The sequence below is a fragment of the Sinohyriopsis cumingii genome, chromosome 11, assembly GCF_028554795.1.
Source record: "Sinohyriopsis cumingii isolate HCF-2022 chromosome 11, ASM2855479v2, whole genome shotgun sequence".
Taxonomy (NCBI): domain Eukaryota; kingdom Metazoa; phylum Mollusca; class Bivalvia; order Unionida; family Unionidae; genus Sinohyriopsis; species Sinohyriopsis cumingii.
This window is the reverse complement of record NC_142971.1, coordinates 96,847,393-96,873,951: the sequence shown is the minus strand read 5'-3', so window position 1 is coordinate 96,873,951 and position 26,559 is coordinate 96,847,393. Positions and strand designations below refer to the sequence as shown.

The following is a 26,559-nucleotide window of genomic DNA, read 5'->3' as shown; positions in this document are numbered from 1 at the left end:
ATGAAAATGATGTTGTCATTCAGCTTGAAAACGTCGTCACCACGGGAGATGGTGATGTCTGTAACAAACATTCTACTCAGATTGTTTATTACAGCATTCCTTGTTAGATGTTAATCTAGCTTTGGGTACTGTATCCAAGAATGTGTAGGAGTGAGGTATGTAGCTTGGGGTACTGTGATCCATTAATGTATTGGATTGAGGTATGTAGCTTGGGGTACTGTGATCCCATAATGTGTTGGAGTGAGGTATGTAGCTTGGGGTACTGTCATGCAATAATGTGTTATAGTGAGATATGTAGCTTTGGGTACTGTGATCCAGTAATGTGTTATAGTGAGGTATGTAGCTTGGGGTACTGTTATTTTATGTGTTACAGTCAGGTATGTAGCTTTGGGTACTGTGATCCAATAATGTAATGGAATGAGGTGTGTAGCTTGGGGTACTGTGATCCAGTGAGGTATGTAGCTTGGGATACTGTGATCCAGTAATGTATTGGAGTGAGGTATGTAGCTTGGGGTACTGTGATCTAATAATGTGTTATAATTAGATATGTAGCTTTGGGTACTGTGATCCATTAATGTGTAGGAGTGAGGTATGTAGCTAGGGGTACTGTGGTCCAATAATGTGTTATAATGAGGTATCTAGCTTGTGGTACTGTGATCCAATAATGTGTTTTAATGAGGTATGTAGCTAGGGGTACTGTGATCCAATAATGTGTTATAATGAGGTATGTAGCTTGGGATACTGTGATAGTGTCATATATAGGGCCAATTTTGTATTATTACACCATTAATCTAGTAGCCATTCACGTTTCCATTTAAAGAAACTGTAAGCATTTTTCCATGACTCGGTGTATATTTAGATTATTCAATCTTCTCAGGTATGTATCTTTATATCTGATTTATTCAACTGCTTATATTTATATATATATATATATATATATATATATATATATATATATATATATATATATATATATATATATATATATATCTTTATCCAGGTTTTTCTATTTCCGTTGGATTCCTGTGAAGTTTATAACAACTGTAGGGACTGCGTGGAGGATTTGAATGAATGTGGGTGGTGTTTGCACCGACCTTCTCATCCTGACACGTGCACGAAAAGCAGTGAGTGCACCAGGCCAACATGGTACAAGAATACATGCAAGCCACGAATATCTGACGTACGTTATTAATCACAGTATTACAATGTTTTAATTTCACCAACAAATTTTCCTGAAGTAGTTTAGTTAAATTTTTATATGAAATGTTTTTAAGATGATGTCATGAAGTTACTAATGGCACCTTAAAAATAAACGGCTTCATAATATCCTTTTTACTGGATCGTATATTATATTTACTTTTCGTTCAATTGACATTTTCGTGAGACTCATTAGGCTTTGAATAATTTATCGTTTAAACACATTGCAAAACGATTATTTGTTGCCAGGCGAAATTTATGGCAAAGCTATGGGCAATATTTCCTCTCTCTTAATGGATGTCAAGGATGAAGTCTTAGATACCTACCGATCAAACAAAAACATTGTAGTGAATCCATGCTATTAAATAAGAAAGAGTAGAAAGAAATGGTGAATGATTAACTTCACAGACACTGAAATAGAGGTGATAAAGAGTGTTCAATGTGTTATGTATATCTGTATTGTTCGTTTAATATTTCATCCTAGATTTTAGATTGTAGATGTGATTTTGTAAATAACATGTTAGACAGCTAATTTTTGTCTATGATTATAGATTAAATTTTAAGACAATTATCACTTATAGGTTAACTTACAGGCAAACAAGTTTACTTAGAATTACGTAATTTGGACAGTGGTGTTACCCTCGGAAATTCCTTGTCTACCCAATACTTGCCATGTTCTTTACTAAATTTTAAGTGAAAGGCCTGATCTTATTTACAACTTAGAATATTCTGGTAATGAAAGTCATGCGCACTAAGTCATATAATTTTCATTTATATGTGCACGAAAGATCCGGGTACCTGTCCGAGAGCGAGATATTAAAATACCGTCTGCGAGAGTATGATTGATAATAAATATATTGACTGCTTCGCAAGGAAAGGGGTAAATAAAAGAAGTGATGAGTCATGGAAATTAGTGTTAAAATCATAACACTTTTTAATAATACCACATACGACAGGGCTCTCTCTTAACGCTCTACTTCAATGTACACACACACACACACACACTTATGCCGTAGTATAATTGTAAGTAATCATCTTACCTTTGATTTTAGATTTTATCTTCCTCTTGTTGTGTGCAAAGAATGTGAATAAATGTAGACATGCCAAAAGTTACAAATGTCTACGTTTTCTCTGACAGTGTGTCGGATGACCCACTTAAGCATCTTTCAGTGAAGCTTTATCAATGAGAAAACTTGAAGCGACAATTTTTTATGTAGTTTATATGATGTAGGAAAGGTAATTATTTTGGGATTAATTTTTTTTTAAATAAGAAAATTATTTTCCATCAGACTGAACAAAACCTTGATAAAAGGACAACAATTATTTTAAAATCCGTAACAGTTGGGTTTCAAAACCTAGCATGATCGTATGTAAAACAAATAAGACATTTTTTAATGAAAAGTCCATACCCATCTGTAAATGACATCCATGCAGTATCGTATAGCCATACCCACATGTAAATGACATCCATGCAGTATCTTTTGGCCATACCCACCTGTAAATGACATCCATGCAGTATCGTATAGCCATACCCACCTGTAAATGACATACATGCAGTATCTTATAGCCATACCCACCTGTAAATGACATCCATGCAATATCTTACAGCCATACCCACCTGTAAATGACATCCATTCAGTGTCTTATAGCCATACCCACCTGTAAATGACATACATGCAGTATCTTATAGCCATACCTACCTGTAAATGACATCCATGCAGTATCGTATAGCCATACCCACCTCTAAATGACATCCATGCAATATCTTATAGCCATACCCACCTGTAAATGACATCCATGCATTATCTTATAGCCATACCCACCTGTAAATGACATCCATTCAGTGTCTTATAGCCATACCCACCTGTAAATGACATCCGTGCAATATCTTATAGCCATACCCACCTGTAAATGACATCCATTCAGTGTCTTATGGCCATACCCACCTGTAAATGACATCCATGCAATATCTTATAGCCATACCTACCTGTAAATGACATCCATGCAGTATCTTATAGCCATACCCACCTGTAAACGACATCCATACAATATCTTATAGCCATACCCACCTGTAAATGACATCCATGCAGTATCGTATAGCCATACCCACATGTAAATGACATCCATGCAGTATCGTATAGCCATACCCACCTCTAAATGACATCCATGCAGTATTTTACAGCCATGCCCACCTGTCAATGTCATACATGCAGTATCTTATAGCCATATCCACCTGTAAATGACATCCATGCAGTATCTTATGGCCATACCTACCTGTAAATGACATCCATGCAGTATCTTATAGCCATACCCAACTGTAAATGACATCCATGCAGTGTCTTATAGCTATACCAGTCTGTCAGAGACATCCATGTAGTGTCTTATAGCCATATCCGTCTGTCAATAACATCCATGAAGTGTCTTATAGCTATACCCGTCTGTAACTGACATCCATGCAATCACGCACTGTCTTATAGCTATACCTACCTGTAAATGACATCCATGCAGTATCTTATAGCCATACCCAACTGTAAATGACATCCATGCAGTGTCTTATAGCTATACCAGTCTGTCAGAGACATCCATGCAGTGTCTTATAACCATATCCACTTGTTAGGGACATCCCCAGGTATCCTATAGTCATACCCACCTGTCAATGACATCAACCCGGTGTCTTAGAGCCATACCCACCTGGTAGTGACATTAACGCAGTGTTTATAGCCATACCCACTTGTCAGCGACATCTATGCAGTGTTTTTATCCGTATCAAACAAAGGTTCCATTAGGTAAGTCAGTTTACACTCTCCTGTGTGTTCTTCAAGGAGCTCTCACACCCATCACGTGTACAGGAAGATCTGCTACGATCGCTCGGTTTACCTGTGTACTTTTCAGATCTGGAAACGTCTTGAACATCCCGTGGCCTTTCTTGTAATTATTACTTACTGGCAGAGCTTTTTAAAAACAAATTTTGAACCGTTTGCTTTTTTCCAAGGTTTCTCCTAAATCGGGACCAACCGCTGGTGGTACACTAATTACCATCACTGGAGAGTTTGTAGCAGAAAGCGCCTCGAGAGTAACCGTCGAAATCTGTAATACAACGTGTGATGTCAACATCAGCACTACAACTACAGACAAGTAAGCATTAAACCAATCAGATGGTTGTTTTGTAAAGTTGCTATGTGCATGTCGCTTGCAACTGTAACAAAATGTATAATTTGTCAATCATTTTTTCCATGCCTTATCTCGTTTTATATTTCTTGTGTTTTCGAGCTAATCGTCAACTGAAGTAGTGGTCACGGCCATACGGATGGTTTCCTTGACCCCTCATTATTTGATATTGAATTAATATTCACCTCATATATAGTCGTGTATAAAAGATTCGTGTATAAAATGTCTTGGAATAATAATACACTGATTGACTGTTCCGTAAGATGATGATCAAAGTTCAAGTACGTACACCGTCTGATAAAACTTACATTCGAAGAACATATCACATGGTTGGTTACAAAATTGAAAAGAACAGTGTAAAGTGTAGAAATTTGTTTAACCACACACACAAAGAGTCACACACACACACACACACACACACACACACACACACATAAAAACTGCAAAGTATTTGTTGCTTGAGAACCTACTCCTTGAAAAATGGCCGAATCGTTATCTTGAAGTACACTCGATTTACTCTTTGGAATAAGGACACATGGTTATGTTTCAGTACTCTCGCCTTTCTCTTTTTGGAATAAATACACGTCGATATACTGCAGTACACTTACCTTGCTCTTTGGGAAGATTAATTCATTATATTTCAGCACGGACACTCCATTTATCGGGAAAATATGTAATAGTACACTCGCCTTACTCCGTGGATTAAGGTCACATCGTTGTGTTGCAGTGCACTCGCCTTACTCCCTGGAATAATGTCTCATTATCGTGTTGCAGTGCACTCGCCTTACTCCCTGGAATAATGTCTCATTATCGTGTTGCAGTGCACTCGCCTTACTCCCTGGAATAATGTCTCATTATCGTGTTGCAGTGCACTCGCCTTACTCCCTGGAATAATGTCTCATTATCGTGTTGCAGTGCACTCGCCTTACTCCCTGGAATAATGTCTCATTATCGTGTTGCAGTGCACTCGCCTTACTCCCTGGAATAATGTCTCATTATCGTGTTGCAGTGCACTCGCCTTACTCCCTGGAATAATGTCTCATTATCGTGTTGCAGTGCACTCGCCTTACTCCCTGGAATAATGTCTCATTATCGTGTTGCAGTGCACTCGCCTTACTCCCTGGAATAATGTCTCATTATCGTGTTGCAGTGCACTCGCCTTACTCCCTGGAATAATGTCTCATTATCTTGTTGCAGTGCACTCGCCTTACTCCCTGGAATAATGTCTCATTATCGTGTTGCAGTGCACTCGCCTTACTCCCTGGAATAATGTCTCATTATCGTGTTGCAGTGCACTCGCCTTACTCCCTGGAATAATGTCTCATTATCGTGTTGCAGTGCACTCGCCTTACTCCCTGGAATAATGTCTCATTATCGTGTTGCAGTGCACTCGCATTTTTCCGTAGAATAAGGTCACTAAGTCACGATGAAATAAAATTCATATTTGTTTGCTGTACAGGTTTTCTGCATTTTCTTTTCCAGACATTATTTCATTTTGCGTCCGTCAGTTTACTTAATCTCCGTTGTAGACCGGAATAGTAAGGTACGAATCGCGGTGGAAAAATTTATTTCATGTGTGGTTGATAATTTATCGATTTTCTTTTTATAAGTGATTGATTACATTTTGTAATTCCAATTTTGTTATTACAATTTTCGTCTAGTTAGAAAAATAGTTTAATATTTGTCGGACAACTTTATGTACTCCCGTTGTATAATTAATTTGATGTTTTTCCATTTGACTTTTTAAACTCCTTGTTACAGAATCCAGTGTTTAGCGAGGGAAAGAGAAAGAGCAGAGGATTGTGATCTGACAGTGACATTACGTGACCAAACACATTCGGATTACTCGTTCTGCGATTCAGCATTTTATACATACAAGGTATATATATATATATATATATATATATATATATATATATATATATATATATATATATATATATATATATATATATATATATGTGTGTGTGTGTGTGTGTGTGTGTCTTCAAGGTTGCTCCTCAGGAATCACGGCTGACAATTTGACAAAGACAGTGTATAATAATGCATATAAAACTAAACAGAACTGACGTTTTGTATGAGCGTGGGTCGCAAATAAATTACATGGGCCTGTACCATGATGATATGTTCTTAAGGGAGACACATGAGTCCGCAAGTATGTAATGATGAAAAACGTGTATTCGATCGAAATACTGAAATTGCATGAAATAACATTCCACTTACAAACGCAAATCTACATTTATTAACCGTCTATTCGTCCTTCGTTGCCTGAATCCTATACTGAATCCACCAAAATACTTTGGCTGTAAATGAAAATGCGACTAATGTTATGCATATTTTAATTACTTATATAAATGAGATATTTTTAAATATCTGGTAATGCTCTTCTTTTGGTTTGTGTCATGATTTACATCAATTAAAGTTCATTAAATCTCCTTTTCACCAGAAGCCTGAAGCCAAAGATATCAGACCAACGTTCGGCCCTCTATTGGGTGGAATTCCAATGACAGTGATTGGTTTAAATTTAGACGTGGGCTTCACTTGCCAAGTATTTGTAGGCGACAAGGAGTGCCAGCTTGTTAGGTAGGATTTTTTTTAAATATCCTTAAGGTTTATTTTCAGGCCAGCAAAGAAGTAACATAGAATAACGCCTTGATGACGTGTACTAATGGCAACCATACCATAAAGCGCCGCTATGAGCCAGTACGCTAATGTCAACGATACCATAAGGCGCCACCATGAGACAGTACACAAAGGACTAAGATACCATAAAGCGCTGCCATGAGACAGTACATTAATGGCAATGATACAATAAAACGCTGCCATTAGACAGTAATCTAATAACAACGATACCATAAAGCACTGCCATGAGACAGTACACTAATGATAAAGATACTATAAAGCGCTGCCACGAGGCGGTACACTAGTGCCAATAATACCATATAGCGCTGCCATGAGACAGTGCTCTAATGACAAAAATACCATAAATCAATGCCATGAGACAGTACAGTAATGGCAATGACACCATAAAGCGCTGTCATGAGACACTACAGTAATGGCAATGACACCATAAAGCGCTGCCATGAGACAGTACACTAATGACAACTATACCAAAAAGCGCTGCAATGATGCCATATACCGATAAATACCATGCCGCATCAATTGGATTTTCCAAAATCCTTTAACTTTTGGCACGTTCTAAATCACAGTTGAGTTTTAGCACAGTACTTCTAATACCAGTGGTCGTGAAGCGAAATTTTATTTAGGTGGAAATTACTTGGGTATAGTGGGAAATGGGGATGGGATAGCCACGATAATTGCCCTCTTTGAATTTTGCTTTACCACTTTCTGGGCCGAGGGCAACACAAAATAGACATGTAGTTTTCCGTTTTTAGACCGTTTTTAAATTGCATGTTATTTTATCCTGCTTTGTATATGACCTCCTGTCATTTAAACACGTAGGAGTCAATAATTTATCTTGCCATTTGTGTTCCATGTTATTTTTATGGATATAAGCTGTTTCTTCCTCTGGCGAAAAGCGTGTTCAGGTATACAAATGTTTTTCCATGCAGATATCAAAGTTAAAGTCGCTAAATGAGTTGTTTCTCTATAAAGATAGCAGAGAACACTAAATCAAGTAAACGCAACTCTAACAAAGAAGGTCACTCTAAGTGAGATGAAAGAATCTCCCAAAAAAAATGTTAACGTCTTGCTAATGTCCATGAAATGCCTATGAAATGTCCAATTATTGCAGTACACCCTCTTCCCCCACCCGGTTCCATCCCCAAAATGTAAAGAACAACACCTGATTGTAACCACTCGGCCCACATATTTGACCTGATTAAGATTGTATGTTTCAAGCATTCCCTTTACAGGTGGAGGTATCATTCATCAAATGCACACCTTGAAGGTCCCATGCCCTCTTCTCGCCACAATTTCTATCACTGTTTTGATATAATGTGATCGCACATGTTCACTTTTTAACCTGACTATTTGTGTATAGGCCCTCCCAAAGAGTATGATTACACATGCTTTTCATGAAATTGCAGTTTATTAATTCATATGACTTGCTACTGCAGTTTAACTGCTTGACATAGGAGAAGTTTCTTATACAAAAAAACGTTTCTGACAGAAGGTAAATACCTGGTAAACATGATCACAAGACTTGTATCACGATCAAAGTGAATCACGTACTTAAGAGAAACGATCCTGTTTTACTCCCCCTGTTTTGGGTTTCCAAGAAATTCTACTAACCGATATAATCAGGGTCAGTAGTAAATGGAGAAGTATCGAGTTTTTGTTCTCGCCAGCCGCTCAAAGTCTAAGATTTTGCAGTCGTTAAAAACAGTGTTCTCTGTAAAGGTACAGAGCTGGATTTTCTTCAAGACTCGACTGTTCCAAATGGGATCTTCACCAGCTTTTATCATTAGTTTAGCATCTCTTTTCGGTAGCACACATACCTCCAGAGTGTGTCTGATCACTTTCTGATTAACCACCTTTCTCTAAAGAGATAATCTTAATCTCTTGTCGTCAAGATTTGTTGTTGTTGTTGTTGTTGTTGTTCTAGGGTTTAGCGCCATTTTTCTGCACAAGATAGGCTATACATGGCGGCCGGTATAACTGGTGGAGGGAGAACCCTGGAAAACCCAGGGAAGGACCACCGACCCACGAGAAGCTACTGGCAGGCGTTCCCACGTACCCACGCTAGTCGAGCCTTGGACTCGAACCCACGCAGACAGAGGTGAGATGGCAGTGATTCGGAACGGTGAGCGCCTTTGACCACTCGGCCACTCGGGGCCCCTCTTGTCATCAAGAAAGTTATTGTCATGAATATTTTATTGACGCAACATCCCGAGAAGAGCACACATAATATACTACAGAACATTAGTTGGATATTGATCGTTAAGTTCCTTTTTCACTTCCACAAGAAACCGGGAATACAATGTCTGTCTGTATCGTTTGTACCCATAGACATCTGATCAAAATTATTAAATCCCAAACGACTGCACTTTTATGTCCATGACATACATATAAATAGACTGTCTAAATTGGCAATTTTTTTTTGCAATTTTGGAGTTTTGGTTCTCGATAAGACTTTGAACATCCGATTCATCAAAAATTGGATCCCTAAATATTAATGCCCCTTATTTAGGTTTGAAAGGAATATCAAGCAGATTTAAATCGCCAAACCTCAACATGGTAGGTTTGCATTTATTGCGATGTAGGCAAATCTGCCTCAATTTCTTCAAGTGCTTTCTGTGATATAAATGTTCCTAAAAATGTTAAATCCCTGAGACATTTTAAAATCTCCGCCATAGCCTATCCCTTGTACTTTCCGTTTTGCTTTTATCTTGTCGCATTTAGTACTGGTGCGGTATATATGAGGAATAATCATTGAAACGTCTGTGGACATCAATACATGTAAAATGTCAATACGTCCTATTTAAATCGTTAACATACAAGTTTTGCTTTCGAGTTATGGCATGTTTGCATTATAAAAGTTGCCGTATTGAATGCCAAATACGGGTAATGAACATTGTTTTAGTGTAGTTGCTCTTTCTTCTGCGAGAAGGTCCTCATTCAAAATACGTTCGAGGATCGACGTATGCAGATGGTCTATGTGGAACAAAGTGGATCGCCGAACCTTGGCTTGCAAAGATGTAATATCATATACTCGTGTCAATAATCTCAGAGATGATGCCATAATATCCGAGACCGGTGACAGTGATGCCATAGACTGGTGACAGTGATGCAATAGACTGATGGCAGTGATGCCATGGACTGGTGACAGGGATGCAATAGATTGGTGGCAATGATCGGTAAACAGGGGAGTCAAGATGTTCTACTTGTAGACGAAGTAGTTTCCTTTTTATATCCCTTATAAACTTCATCGAATGTTTGATAAAAATAGTTAAAGTAAGTTTTACCTCACTCAGTTGTAAGGATTGATATTTATTACTCATCTTTTTCCTTTTCAATGAGCTACCATATATGATGATAAGTATGTCATTTCATGAGATACGGACCACGCTTACAGGTGATAAAACAATAATACAAAGCATTATTTTCTTCCGCTTTATAGTAGATACGTTACACTATGTTAATACGAATTTGGTAGCATTTGTGTCTCAAAATTTCCAAAATGTTTGTAACAAATTAAGCTTATTAAGGCATCGTCATTTCCTTGTTCTAAATATCAGATTTACCTGTTGGGAGGCTTTGTACAACCGTTGGGTAACAGTAACTATTACAAATTTGTCAAACATGGTTCAATTGCGTGTAACCAGTTCAAAGACCCACTGATAGTAAAGCCTCACATGGTAAGAAAATGCTATTGAATCCTTGTGATGTTTTGTCTATTCACATGCAAACCAAATAATAAACCGATAAAATGTGACCACCACAATATCATTAACTTGAATAGTGTGCCACTGAAGAACGAAAGCTATTGTTCCTTAGAACTTTACTGGTCACAAAGACCTCATAAACATTCAGTTAAAACATAATTAAACTAAATCAGTATTGGTAAATTAGAAAGACGGGTGGTTGTCGTGGTCGAGAAATCAAACGACCCAATTTGTTTTCCTCGGGGATTTCTCGAAATAGGTCTGTATCGCAAAAAGACAGTGACTCATAATTTGTGGTGCATGCTCTGCGTCGTCTCTTGTTAACTTAAAGTATACGGTCGTACTATTTTAGTTACATTCGTACGTTTCAGTCACGGCTGTCTCATTTAGCAATGAGAGAGAGAGAGAGAGAGAGAGAGAGAGAGGTCGTCTCGACAGCTTTGTTAGCAGTATGAACTTTGGCAATTCACGGTAAAGAGAGAAATTTATTACGATTCATAGGTGAAGTACTTTGAATTGTGTGTTTATACATTGCCTGGGTGTGATCGAAAAAAAAATGGTTCATGAGTCGCACGGTTATTGCCAATGATAAAACCTTCAGACGCGAATTCATTATTATCCAGGGGGCCCCGAGTGGCCGAGTGGTCTAAAGCGTTCGCCGTTACGGATCACTGCCATCTCACCTCTGTCTGCGCCGGTTCGAGTCTCAGATTCAGCCAATGTAGATATGTGAGAAAGCATGCCAGTAGCTTCTCGTGGGTCGGTGGTTCTTTCCGGGGTTTTCCCGGGTTCTTCCTCCACCATTAATACTGGCCGCCATATATGGCCTATCGTGTGCTGAAAAATGGCGTTAAACCCCACAACAACAACAACAACAACAACATTATTATCCACAGGGGAATGCACTTCGTTTCGTATTATGTCTGTAGTCATGTTGAAATATCATATCTTGACCATGACAGTTTTGTGGTTTCTATGTTATCAGCTAGCCTATGACATTTTAGCATAGTCATGCCATCTAACCCAGTAGGTGATAGATCAGATATATTGCAGTAGTGGGATTGCGCCCCTTTTTTTCGACAATCGTAGTGTAATAAACATAATGTAATATGGCACGAGAAGCATATTTAGGTTTAATAAAGATGCGAAGTATAAGGCCGGAGGGGTGTGCTAGACAGAACTAGTGGAAAATGACCTCACACTGGCTATTATTAGGTCAGGTCCATGATATCACACAGATTTACTGGCAGAATTCCAGACGGTTTTATTAAGTATAAAATGAATCGAAATTGAATAAATATACAAATTATATATTGGAGGAACCGCTTAAACTGTGCAGATGTGTTGTGTCAGTGTGGGACTATGATATGTCGGTTGCGGCTGTGGTATTAGTACTTTAGAACCATCTTAATAGAAATCTATACGAGCATTTGTCTCACTCATTCTTTTGTATTCCTTATCTACTACCTCAAAAGGAGAATCCTTGCAGAGCAGAAATATTGAATCCTCTTCCACCAGACATGGCCAGGAAACCTCTAGCAACCAATCAGTTTCTAGGAAGAAAAATAGAAAGATTGATGCGCTCGGGGAGACTTACTATAACGACTTCTAATGTCTGGATCATAAACAATACACCAGGTTTCTCATTGCTTACACCTGTTGCTATAGTATATGCCAACAGACATCACTATGATTATGCAGCAGGTACATGCGAATACCGGAGACAATTTTCGACCAACGAAGCTGTATGAAACGAAAACTGAGTTTGATACTGCTTGGTCAATCTTTGTCATTGACAAGTCGAAGGGCTTTTCACTAGACGACGTAAAAGATGTAGGCCATGTATCCAGTCTACCTGCCAAGCAGCAACGGCTGCTATAAGGACATGCTCCGCTACGTCGGTTCTGAAGTCAATTTCGTGTTTGGTATAGGCTAGTTCATGGCCTCGGGTGATATGGATAATCGTATTGGACAATGTTAACAGCGAGAGTATTGTTGCCATGGAAAAACAGCAGATAGAAGGTGTTGACAATGTTAACTCAAGCACGAACACAAATTCTAAGTGTGTACTAGCAACTGATTTCCGTTGCCTTTTAACCTTCCTTAGCGTCGCCTTTGTCAGAGGATTTAATGGTGCTGATGTGCCAATCCCCACGACTTATAGTTATTTACTGACAGTGATAGCAACTATTAAGAAAAATATCTTATTACCTGTCGTAGTAAGTCCAAACCTGACCCAGTAGGAATTTGGACCTCACCCGAACAAAAGTTCCACATTGGCACGGCATACAATGTCATCCCTAACTGACAAGGGGCCATTGATGCTTAAATGGATCACCTGTTCCTTAGGGTGATTAAACACTTCACGTAGGGGCATACTCATCTTGATTCTGTACGGAAGCATGACAGCATGATAGCATACCTTGATGTCAACGGAAACGATGTGATGAACGTGTTAGCCTTGATAGTAGTCCTAAGGCTCTCAGTGGCCATGTTCAGTCTTCCAGCATGATGACCAGAGTAAATGTTCAACCGTACTCTGACTACAACTGTCTTTGTGTTGATTTGGCCAAATACCTTTACCGCGAGAGCTTCAGCATCGTCAGAAAGTGGAGTGAAGCTGTTTATTTTATTGTGCTTTTACGTTTACGGTAGGTTAGTCATCTATACATCTTTTGTCTAGGCCCCCAAGCAACCTTTCATCTTTTGGTTTATCTAAGCTGGCTTCCAATATGCGTTTCCAGACATTACTAAGGTAGATGTGGACCTGCTAACAGAAGCTGTAAAACTTTAGACTCGATGTGTTTATTGTGGACTATCCTTTGTATCAATTGCTAAGAACTAACTTGATAGTTGACACTGTTGCAATTATCCTTGTCCGTTTTATCTGTCAAAATGACTGATTGGTGAAAAATCTTTTCCAATTTAGCTATGTCTTCTACAATTGTCCCGTCTCAAAACCTCATTTCTTCCATTCTGCAATCTTGTGGCCATGTTTTTATTTAGACATTGTTCCCGAAGGGCACCCTCAAAGTGCTTGAACAAGTACTGCGCCGCAAAGTTAGGGTCGCCATCTCGCATAGCGGCGAGATTTATTCAATTCTGCGTCCTGGAAACAGTAGAGACTATACAGCACAGTTGCAACCGCATATACTTTTCAGAGTAGGGCAGGTCAATATCAATGAGGATAGCAGGGCTAATTGTCAGTAAAATATTTACAGTATCATCGACCTTGTTGTTTTCATTCCGAACGGTGTCAAGCTTGAATTCTGCTACCAACTCACACACATCTAGCTCATGAACACACTTAATTCAAAGCAATTACTCCTGATCAACGGAAATAGGTTTTAAAAATAATCACAGCGATCTCATCGTCTATAATAGGGCTTAGGGCCATCTGGCCGACGCTTGGCTCAGAGCATGGAGTAACAGTAAGGCTTCCAATATTCATATGGTATTCTTTTTCCACCCTTCATGTGGAGAAACACTCTGCAGCCCCTTCGATCTCAAACTTGGCTTTGACTTCGGCCAAGGTCTTAACTTGTTCACTTGCTGACGTCGTCACATTGGGAAGCGTATCTACATCCAGGTCGGCAAAATGCTGCTTTACATAAAATGAAACTTAGCTAAAATCTCATCACTGAAATAATACATTCATTGAACGAGTATCACCATAGAATACCAATTTCTAAAAGAGGCAAAATGGTATAACTGCGAATAGTCAACTTTCAATAGGATTAACGTTTCATAACCGCTGAAACATTAGATCAGTTAAGTGATTCTTAGTATGTTGTTGTTGTTGTTGTTGTTGTTGTTCTAGGGTTTAACGCCATTTTTTTAGCACAAGATAGGCTATACATGGCGGCCAGTATAACTGGTGGAGGAAGAACCCTGGAAAACCCAGGGAAGAACCACCGACCCACGAGAAGCTACTGGCAGGCTTTCCCACGTACCCACGCTAGCCGAGCCTTGGACTCGAACCCACGCAAACAGAGGTGAGATGGTAGTGATCCGGAATGGTGAGCGCTTTAGACCACTCGGCCACTCGGGACCCCATTCTTAGTCTGCTTTTCTGCAACAACAAGATCATATTTAATCAAGCAAGTGCCACACGGAATATACATTACTGTTTTCTTTCGTGTCTCCGTACCCCAGCTATGGCATGGTTTGGCGGAAATTACATCTCTTCTCATGTGCTGAAGCTGAACTTTACAAAAGTGTTTAGTACATATTCCTTGGCAGGGATGTAACTTAAATTTGCTATAACCTTTAATTTTTATTTTATTGCATTGTCGCTATAATGGTATCTCTGATAAAAGGAATCAAAATACGGGTACGTAAAACCATCTCCTCAAACAGAAACGTCGGGTTTTATATAGCTTAGGAAACAACCGCGGAAGTCATATTTTCGGTTCACGTGAATTCAACTGTGCAATTTTTTTTAACGCTTTTGAGACTCGACGACTCTTCGCCGATTATGGATTTAATAACCATATACAAAATATCGAAGTTTTCCATTCACATAACCTGTTGTTCTAAAATAAACACTTCGATATGTACAGAATGCTATTAATTCATGTGTAATTAAGGAGTGAATATAAGATATTCTTTGCATGAGGTAACATGAAGCTGAAATTGAAACCATTAGAGCCATTAACGTATCATTAATAGTTATTAAATAATGTGAAAATCTTACTCTGTCACTTATGTTGCAAGAACTTGTACCACAGCAGGATAACTAACAGAAAATGTCTCCCCTCTGACATGGGCCATTGAGTTTTATTTAGCACCTAAGAATACATGTATAACTTGACTAGTTCAAGGACTCGTACATATTTAAATTCCATGAATCTTCATTGCAAATTTAGTCGCTCTGAAAAAGAAATCGTCTGCAAGATACCATCATCGAACAACTCAACTAACTCCACCGACTGCAACTTGTTCATCGACAAGGAAAGACTCCGGCCTCCAAATAACTTCAGATATGTGCCAAACCCAATCCTGAGAAACGTTGAACCCAAAACTGTCATAAAAAGGTAATTTTTTATTTTTTGAAAAATAGAAAAGAAAATTGAGAAAATAATTGTATATATCTAATAATCAATCAAATAAATTACACGAATCTAACAGGTGTTTAGTATATTGCAAATAAATCTACGTGCTCCTGTGGCTTAAAATACCATGCTATTTTCATCATCATCAGTTGTCAAACTTTTTCCAGCGAAGGAAAATGCGGGCTGCCTTATGCGTTTACTTTTATAGTGATTTAGAATGCGGTTATTAAGTGGTGGTACATAAGATTCTTGTGTAAATAACTTTCAGGTTGTGCTGGAGGAATTCATTGAATGTGTTACATCAGCAAAATGTAGAATAATAAACGTCGTCGTCTTTATCATAGTGTTTGAAGTCGTCGTTGTGGTTGTAGTTGCAAAAGTAGTTGAATAAGTTGTATTAATAGCAACATCAGAACGTCACATTCCCTTTCGACCTTACTGTTTGCATTATGTGTTAATAACATAGACCCAAACTTGTTGTGAATTAGATAAGGTAACCAAACTTCAAATCACCTCTTACAAAAGAAATATAGAAGGACTTCATCGAGTCTTGTCCTTTACCGTGCCTTTTCGATTACATCTTACAGAAAGAAAAAAAACCAATTATTATTATTATCATTATTATTATTATTATTATTATTATTTATATTATTATTATTATTATTACGGTAATATGATTGCAATCCTTTGATTAGCGGCGGTACGACCATTACGTTGACAGGCAGTAATCTGAATGCAGTAGGATCAGTTTTCCTTACATTTTTGTACGGGCATTACGTACAGGTTCGTTAAAATCTTTTGTAAGCTCGCTGCTAGTCATGGCACTTCAGTCTCCATTCTAACGTATCATATTTTCTTCTACGATGATTTTCCTTTGTGCATATATTAATTTCACGAGATACATTTTTGCATGATTCTGTTTGTGGTCACCATCTTTGGATACTTCCTTATAGTGAATATAGAAAAATTGGTTTTTACTCGGACTTTCGCACGGAAAAACTTGTTTAGACAACAGATTGAGTCTATTTTTTATATTCCTATCGCTAACAGATAGATAAACTCGGGGAGAAAACATTACTAGTTTTTTGTGCGTGTTTCATAGGCCTTTTTTCGCTTTACATGAATGAATTTTTTTCACATTCCTATATGTGTGTGATCGTGTTTTTCAGTGTAGAACAGCTGCGCTGCCTCACACCTAACCTTTATCCTGACTCGTGGACTATTTTTATCTTCTACTGCTAGTTTAGTGAACACAAATTAGCATAATGTCACCGTTTCAATCAACACTTGAACATTTTTTCACAGTAGTCAAGTTATACATTAATTCTAACACATTTAGATATAAAAAAAAATCTGCAGTAGTTGAAATTAAGTGTTCCGCAATCACGCCGTTTCGTACTGATCGACATGGCTACATGTAAGGCTTCTTTCCTTCATTTGTAGTCTATGAAACCATAGTTCTAAAGTTGTTTGGGTAAATGACTTCTACATCTAAAGTTGAATTTTTGGTTATTTCATTATTGTCTGTTACAATTAATCATATGGATAAAAATGAACTTTATTGTTTTACCTTTACATTTGTATCCTTGCGTACAATTGTATACACTATTCTTTGAAAACTAAAATGTATTTAAATATCACTGAAAGTTTACAATTAATTATTCAAGGTAAAATAAACGTTTCGCATTGTATCTCATGCACAAGAAATTTTCAGTGGGTGTTCTTTTTCTGTAAGTTACAGCAGTATTCACAATACGCCAGTTTTACTTCGGCCCTCAGTTTCCTTTCAGTAGTATAGAAAAGAATGCATCATTGCTCTTAAGTGTGGGACAAGAAACTTCAACCGTCTTGTTAAAATATTGCATCAGATACATCATGCATCCTGTGTGACGCAAAATTCTGATCCTTTGTTGGATTATTTGTATCCGACACCTATTAATATAATGGATGCATTCTACTAATCTTGACTCTATTCTTTTAAGGTTCACAAGATCCATTGCTCAGTCTTGGCATGAGCTGATGTTTTTTTCTGTGGACTCTTTAAAAAATTCTTGCTTCCATTTTGGGTCACATTAATGTGTAACTAATAGCATGATTGAATGTGTATTTACCGCATGTTGGACACACCATTGCTATCTTTTCAATATACTATGTGCGATTTAAATTAAACACATCTTTTAAACTAGACTTCGCACCGTGAAAAGAAATATGACGGTTTTTCACTGGCACTGAAGTTCACTGACGACAAACATGAACAGAAAAGCTAATATTCTGAGACAGAGAGGGAGAGAGATTGACTGTTTCATGAAGTTTTTTTTATAACATTAATTAATGAATTTGTATATGTCTGATCGTTTCATTTTATCAGATCACTAATTATATTAAAAACGTAACACACACACACACACATATATACAATTTATTAACAAATAGAGATAAACAGTTTTAGTAATATTAGTATTATGTATAATACACGCTTATTAGGAGATAAGAAAATAAATTACAAACATAAAAAAAAAATTACAAAGATAAATGTAAACAACACATATACTAGTATAATCTTTATAGCTGTTAAAGTGGTTATCAGAACTCAATTTATTTAATAAAAATATAATAAAAATATGGTGTACATTACGGTTACTATCAAGTATTTTATAAATAATTAATCATATTATATTGATAATTAATTACAAATTCAATTTCATTTTTAAAGAATTAGTAGACTTTTTTTATGTTATTAGATTATACTTTCACCAATTAAGATTTTCTTCAAAGTAAAATAATATGAAATATTCATATCTAATTGTAAACAGGTGACATAATTCAAAAAAAATTAATAAAAAATTACTAAATGTCATATAGTGTTTTTGAATTTAGACCTTTTGGATATACCGTATTAAGACGGTGAATCCAATAGGTTTCCTTTAGTAGACGTTCCATTTCAGAATCAGCTTTAACAATAGGTTGGAAGGAGAAATCTTGCAATGTATGGGAATTTTTGTTAAAATGTGCGGCAACATGAGATGAAAATGATTGATCGATATAATTTTTTATATCTGATCTATGCTGGTTCATACGTTTAGATATTTGTTGACTGGTTTGTCCAACATATTGGATGCCACATTTTTTGCACGTTATCAAATAAATAACATTTGATGTTGCACAATTAATGTCACAACGCATATTAAAAGTTTCTTTCATATTATTACTATTGAAAGAAGTATTTTCATTAATAAATGAACAGTGTGAACATCTAGGTCTATTACATTTAGTTGATGATCCTATTTTATATGATGGTTTTTCTAATTTGGAATTAGTTAGGAAATCTTTAAGATTTTTAGTCCTTTTATAAGCAAGTGTGGGTTTGCTTTCGTGTAGCGATTTAACACTTGCTTTACATGATAAGTTTAATAAATCCCAATATTTATTGATAATCTTACCTATATTAGGCAAACTTGGATTATATTTAATAACAAAAGGAATGATATCTTCATTTCTATTTTTGATTTTATATTGTAAAGATTCAAGCTGTGTAAGAGAAGATACCTTTTGGAAAGCAGTATTAATGATGTCAATAGGGTAATTTCTATTTAAAAAAATGCTGACCTAGCTCTGTCAAAGATGATTTAAACACAGCATCATCCGAAATAATTCTTCTGTATCTTTTTGCTTGACTATATGGTATCCCATTTTTACATGATTTAGAATGGCATGAAGAATATTCAACATATTGATGAATATTCGTGTTTTTAACATGAACCATGGTAGTAATTTCATTATTTTCATTTTTCATGACATCAACGTCCAAGAATGAAACTTTAGTTTTAGAGACATTGAATGTAAATTTTATTGTTGGATGTAATTTGTTTAAACTGTCTATAAAGTAAAAAAGGTCTTCTAATGAATAACTCCAAATCATAAAAATATCGTCTAAAAACCTTAACCATACATCCGGTTTTAAGAGGCATTTATTTAGAAAATCATTTTCTAATTTTCCCATAAATAAAGATGCATAAGCAGGTGCCATAGGACTACCCATTGCTGTTCCCATTTTTTGGAGATAGTTTGTATTACCAAATTGAAAAAAGTTATTTTCGAGCACAAGTTTTATCAAATCACAAATATGTTCTTTTGATAGTTTATATGTAAATTCGTTATCTTCAAGATAATATTTACACACTTCGACACCATCATTGTGTGGTATATTCGTGTAGAGTGAAACCACATCAAGTGTAACAAGGAATGAATTTTCCGTTAGTTTCGGTAAAGATTTCAATTTGGTAATGAAATCAAAAGTATCTTTTACGTATGAAGGTAGTAATTTCATTAGTGGTTGTAAAATGTGATCAATATATTGCGATATATTATTTGTAACTGAGTTGTATGTAGAAATAATGGGTCTACCTGGATATCCTAAAGGTAGTGACTTATCAACCGCTTTATGTATTTTTGGTAAAATATAAAACTGAGGTGTGCGTATTTTATTTGGGAAGATATCTAGTTCATCATATATAGAACAGTTGTGTACAGAGATTAAATTAATACATTGGCTTATTTTTTCTTTCGTTTCTTCAGAAGGAATATAGGAAAGTTTTGTGTAATATTCTTCATCATTTAATTGTCTTTCCACTTCTTTAATATAATCCTCCTTATTCATAATTACTATGGTGCTAGACTTATCCGCTTTTTTAATAATAATGCTTTCATCTTGCGATAAGCTACGTAAAGAATTTAATTCTTCTTTAGATATGTTTGTAAAATGTTTTCTTTTAGGACTGCTATTTAAAATTTCTTGTTTAGTTGCTTCAATATAAAAATCGAGATAAATATCTCGTCCACTAGAAGGTGTAAATGTTGATTCTTTTTTATTGTAAAAGGGCTTATTTTGTAGATGGAAGCTATTTTCAAACTGTGAAGATGTACATGATTGTGAGAAAAATTCTTTTAATTTTACGATCTTGTGTATTTAAAAAATGCTTCTGCTAAATTAATATTATCATGCACTTTGGTTCTAGGACAATATGATAATCCCTTACCTAGAAGAATGTAATCACTATTAGTTAGAATTCGTTTAGAAAGGTTTAACACAGTTTCTTTTCCTCTTTCGATTTCCTTTATTCTTTTCTTTTCTTTCCTCCATCTGTTCTTGTTTTGTATTCTAATGAATCTATATATATATATATATATATATACACACACACATGTTTGCACGTTTGGCAATAAATGAGACGTAGTCTGATAAGCATGTTAATTTTCATTGACTGGATCCAAGATTTAGAAATATATTAATAGCTGTATAGGATCAATAATCTTTAAAATAAACTGACATATCAATTCATCTTCATATATGTGAGTAATATTTCCAATCGACAGTATGTTCGTGTGGTTTGTGTTGTGGTGTGTGTGTGTGTGTGTGTGTGTGTGTTTTGCAAACATCCTAAACCCCGGGTATTCAAGTATTCTGTCTTATACAAACTCAGTGTTTTATTATGTTGAATCAACATTACAGAGATCAACAAAGGAGTGCTCACTCTCTTCCGACGGAACAACCATGATTTGTATTTCACCCAGGATGGCAGTCTCTGATAGAATCCCATACAGTGCCCAAATCCAGTTTGCACACTACCATTCTGCTGAAGATGCATCTCGGTATTTTCGTCAACCTCCATCGAAGTTGACTGACTTAAATGTTACAATTGTTGCGGACCCAAAGGTGGATGGGGATCAAAATGAATTTCTCTATGATGCTGACACGGCAAAGGACAATTACACCATACTAATACAGGTCTTTCCTTATTAATGAAATAATTAATTTTATCACACAGTCGGTATAGGTTTCCTATACGATGTGTAGTATAATAATTTTGATATCATAATGTGTTATATATCACTTTATGTTATTCTGATTGATCAAAATAAGCCCTTGAAGTTGTTGTGTAGCATTCTCAGTTCTGATTGGCTGCGATCCTGGGAAAACGTTTTTGACCCCGATTTCTGGAATTGTTTGTTTTCAATGATTATTTTATTGGCCATTTTTCGGCTCGACTCTGTTTGAATATGGCCAGTTTACTAACACATGAGTTTGTTATGTCATGAATTACGATATCATCATTGAAAAACAGCGTGGAAGGAGGCGGAATATTTGTAACACGGAATCCACCCTATATACAAGCGTGATTTAAATATTAACTTAAGAAGTAAAAAAAACTTGCCTCTGTTCACCGAAGAATGTAGACATAAACCAGTCTCCCAACGGACTGAACTTGATCGAACCACAGCATATTTACGCAGTAAATATGTGATGCAAATCCGACTCAAAAAGAAATTTGTCTACGTCTTCTATACAGCCTACTGCATATATGCGATCACAAATAAATTACAATAAATATGGGAATTTCATCAGTAATCCTCGCTCACAAAAAATATCGCAACAATATAGTATTTATTTGAAAAGGAGACATTTCAGGATGAACTTGGACTCTAACTGGTACTGTCTACAGCATCAAACAATGAGATATCGCATGCATCGGACATTCTGTGTTGAAAAATGATTTCGTCTTTATAAAATGTTCTGTTTCTTCGGATGGAAGCTTGTTCATTGTATAGTTTGCAAGATAGTATAATCTACCTTTATTATTTTAAATTTGTTTGGGATTATTTTATACGCACAACAAATAAAAGGTGCAATGTCTGTCAGAATGAAGAAACTATTCGTTCTTCTTTTTCTATCTAAATAATTTCCATTGAAATAAAACTTGGATTAAAAATTGAATCACAAATGAGTGATGATTTAATATTAAATTTATGAAACGAGTTGAATAATGCTCAGCTTTTGCGAGCGATGTATTGCAAAAGCTGGACCTTATTCAACTCGTTTCATAAATTCAATATTAAATCATTACCCATTTGAGATCCCGTTTAAGCTTATAATTATTGTTGTATTTTTATTAGGTCAGACGAAATACACAACATACTATTTATTAGTAGGCGGGAATTTTAGACACTATGATTCTTTCTCTGTGAACCAGTCTATTAGATATTTTAGTACACAAATATATCCAAATTGATAAACGAATTTCAGATTTAGAACTCTAGCCTGACATAACCATTTTCAGATAGTTTGATATTCTCAGTCAAGTATACGCTTTATCTTAAGAATGCTTGTATGCATTTTTTTGATGGAACACAATTACATGTGTTTTGGCGATATTGATGACTTATAAAACTTTGGTCAGATTATTCTCAGCAAATAAAGTGTAGAAAAAGCAGAAAATTTGGATGGAAAATATCTTGTTCAATTTTTGTATATAATAATATATAATTATTAAAATGAATAATTCCCTTGTTTAGTAATAATTTATAATTTGTGTTTAGAAAACATTTACCATGTAGATACTAGTAAATATCTGGAGTGAACTAAACTATCTGATTTCTTCCTTACAGATTATATAACTAATCTAATATTCACAACCGAAAAAGTTATATATATATATATATATATATATATATATATATATATATATATATATATATATATATATATATATGTATGTGTGTGTGAACTGATTCTTTCCCAACATATGTAAATCAGGGAGAAGACTTCGATTTGGTTGATCGCAAGGAAATAAGTGTTTACGTTGGCACGGATGCATGTCGAATCGTGGATGTTTCAGCAAAATACCTATCTTGTATACCGATTTTCCCTTCTTACGTTGGACTGGAAAGGAAGATGAATATCAAAGTAAGTTTTACAAGAATTGTTGTGAAACCATTTCTGTTGGCGGAACTGTTCAGAAATGGAATATGTTGTCTTGATTTAGTATCACTATTGTTTCCACAGGAGTTGATTGGTGATTTGAATACCAATATTATATTATTAATAATCTTTATGTTAAACATTTATTACATGTGGCATATTTATGAATGAATTCTTAAATTGACTTTATTGAAGATAAATTCATGTATCTGTATAGATTCCATCAGACGTGATCAAATATTTTCAAAAGAACTAATCCTAGTGCAGGAATTTGTTGATATCCATGAAATAACAGTATTTGATAACTCACGCCTAATCTTCGTACTTACACAGGCCTACACTAAGGCTAAAATGTTTGTCTTTCTGGATGCAAAGAGAGGCCTTTACAAAGCAGATCCATGGATATTTTGGTAAACAATTTTCCCGAAGGTTTAATTATAGTGGACAAGTTCCAAATTTAAACTGGTATTAAGAGCAATTTGTTGTCTGGAGCAGTTTGTTTATTTCATATATAGTTTGCAATCATTTTTATCTCTCATCAATGAATTGGTAGTCGCTGCATTGACACTTTTATTAACTCCATTAAGAACAATATTATTAACTCTTCGATGGCATGCGTGCATTAAAACACAACTCACGTGCCTTTTTGAGATGCGAAAAGTACTCCATCTTGATTCGTGATGGAGAGTAATGGTGGCATTTATTTTATCCCTTTGCGCACAATAATAGATTTAGTCACAATATATAGAACGCCATGACTGTATTATGACGTTCTTCAATATTGTATTGGTTGATTATCATTTACGTGCGGTGAGTTTATCACTATATATGTTGTGGTTGGATTATATAATGAAGAAACCAGCGAATCTAATGTCAAAACAACTGCATATTATAAAGTAAGCCACATCATGTAATGATAAATTTCAAAAAATTTAAGTAATAGTCCACCCAATTTAATAAGGACATAAGACAGTGGTGGCATTCAAATAATACGTTCATTGATGAACTATCAGGAAAGGTTTAATTAAAATACACCCCAATCATTTCTATACGTCATATTGTTAGCTGGCCAGTATATTCTGTGCTTAGCAATCAAAACAATTCATACGGAAGCTTTTGCATTCACTCGAAGAATTATCGTAGGATATCTAAAATTATCTATGGTTATTAATATTTTCCCACTCGAACGTTCAGGAGGACTTCATATATTATAATTTTTTAAATAGAATCTTGGTAACTACTTCTTTACACCTTCCAAAATTTAGTTTTGCCTTCGGTCTTATCGAGAAACTCTGAGACAAAGATCCAACTTAGTTGTAAGATTCCTTTTCTTGTACACATATTTTCAATTTATCCGAACTAAAGATCTGTGCAGTGTAATTTATCGAAGGGCACATTTCAACCCACCAAAGATGCAGCGACTAACTACTTACGCTCCCAAATGTGGGGTGTTTAGTTTCAACATTCTCATTGTAACCTTGAATATAATGAATGCTTCGTATATGCAATCGTCTGTGTAAGTACTGTGTTTTATATGATGTCTGAATCGGTTATGGTTGTTCCATAACACCAAGGTGGATTTGAGAAAAGAAATAAATGTTAATAATCCCATTATTTCAGCTTTCGTTTGGAGAAAACCTGGAGTTGTCTGGTGGATACGTCCGTTATCGAGGAAAATTTAAATATAATACTCCGACAGAAGCAAACAACATCGCAGTGATTGTCTCCCTTGTTGGTGGATTAGTGTTTTTTGTAATCATAGCTATGTTAGTAATGAAGCGACTGGGTGTCGGACTATTTCGTAAGAAACGGCAGAGGGTTGACTTCATTGTGGAATACTCTTCTGGACGTAGCAGAGTACAAGGCGAATCATCCGTAGAAAACGCGTCGGTGCAAAACAGAGAAAATGGTATCATCAAGGACTACTTTGTATGCTTATATAATACAATTACTTACACAAATGCAAATAATTTTCATCTCAGTGGGTTTTGCTGTCGTTTTCCTCGTTTCATTTCTACGATAATCGTTGTTTAGTTCCGTATCCTTATTCTTTGTAATTATAAGTAATTCAGACGATGGGGACGATTTGAAAATGCTTAGATTCATCATAAAGTACATGCATTATAAATATGTATTTCGATGATGACGACGACGATGGTAATGTTGAAAGTTTGATTGCAAGAAAATTAAACAGCGTGCTTAGCATTATTACTATGGATGTGTATTTGAATGTGATGTACCATATGGATGTTGCTCTTGATGAATTACTGTGGTACTACACGTATAATGAATAGAGAACATGACAACAATGATTGTATTTGTCAATTTTATATCATGCACGTCGATGGACACATGCCTTTAATTATACGAGACGATATAATTTTGAAACGCAGACTATTTCCTTTGCTTCTGGAGTTTAATCAGTTACTGTGCTGTGTTTGTACTTGGCAATTTTATATCATGCACGTCGATGGACACATGCCTTTAATTATACGAGACGATATAGTTTTGAAGCGCAGAGTACTTCCTTTGCTTCCTTAGTTTAATCAGTTACTGTGCTGTTTAGTTTTCCTTAAAATTAACTGAAATATTTTTTTCAAATGGCAGACTATCAAGAACAAACCTTTTCGAAAAGTGCGGATGAAGGAGCTCCTTTACTTTCCTGTATTGACGAGGATTTACTTCAAACACTAACAGGTGGTAACCTCATTATAGAAAGGGACAACCTCGTTCTCGGAGAGTTGTTAGGAAAAGGTGAGTTGTCTTTCAAGTCAAAGGTGATAGCACACTGCATCACATGCAAATACATATTGCTTCATATATATGGATCAACGTTTATCCGACTCCAAGGAAACCTAAATCGTTTTTGAAACTAATGCTTATCCTATTCCTCTAGAGTCTATAGTGCCCTATCTGTTTACAAAGTCGGATAATTCATTAGAAGAAATGGTTAATCATACATGTCACTTTTTCAAGACTTAATGTACCACTGGCTGCTGTTTCTTTCATAAATGACCGCAATAATCGATGAGTGAAA

General features: G+C 35.8%; 1 protein-coding gene across 1 annotated transcript in view; it reads left to right on the top strand.

Moving 5' to 3' along the window:
* The window catches only part of LOC149789074 (hepatocyte growth factor receptor-like), an 84,317-nt gene that overhangs the window by 38,342 nt on the left and 19,416 nt on the right, over positions 1-26,559 (top strand). The window contains exons 5-14 of the mRNA XM_089975256.1: positions 1,001-1,180; positions 4,190-4,332; positions 6,127-6,244; positions 6,812-6,948; positions 15,581-15,748; positions 16,462-16,549; positions 21,276-21,551; positions 23,358-23,507; positions 25,143-25,431; positions 26,130-26,276. Coding sequence (XP_089831382.1) covers positions 1,001-1,180; positions 4,190-4,332; positions 6,127-6,244; positions 6,812-6,948; positions 15,581-15,748; positions 16,462-16,549; positions 21,276-21,551; positions 23,358-23,507; positions 25,143-25,431; positions 26,130-26,276 — 1,696 coding nt within the window. The remainder of the gene's footprint in view (positions 1-1,000; positions 1,181-4,189; positions 4,333-6,126; positions 6,245-6,811; positions 6,949-15,580; positions 15,749-16,461; positions 16,550-21,275; positions 21,552-23,357; positions 23,508-25,142; positions 25,432-26,129; positions 26,277-26,559) is intronic.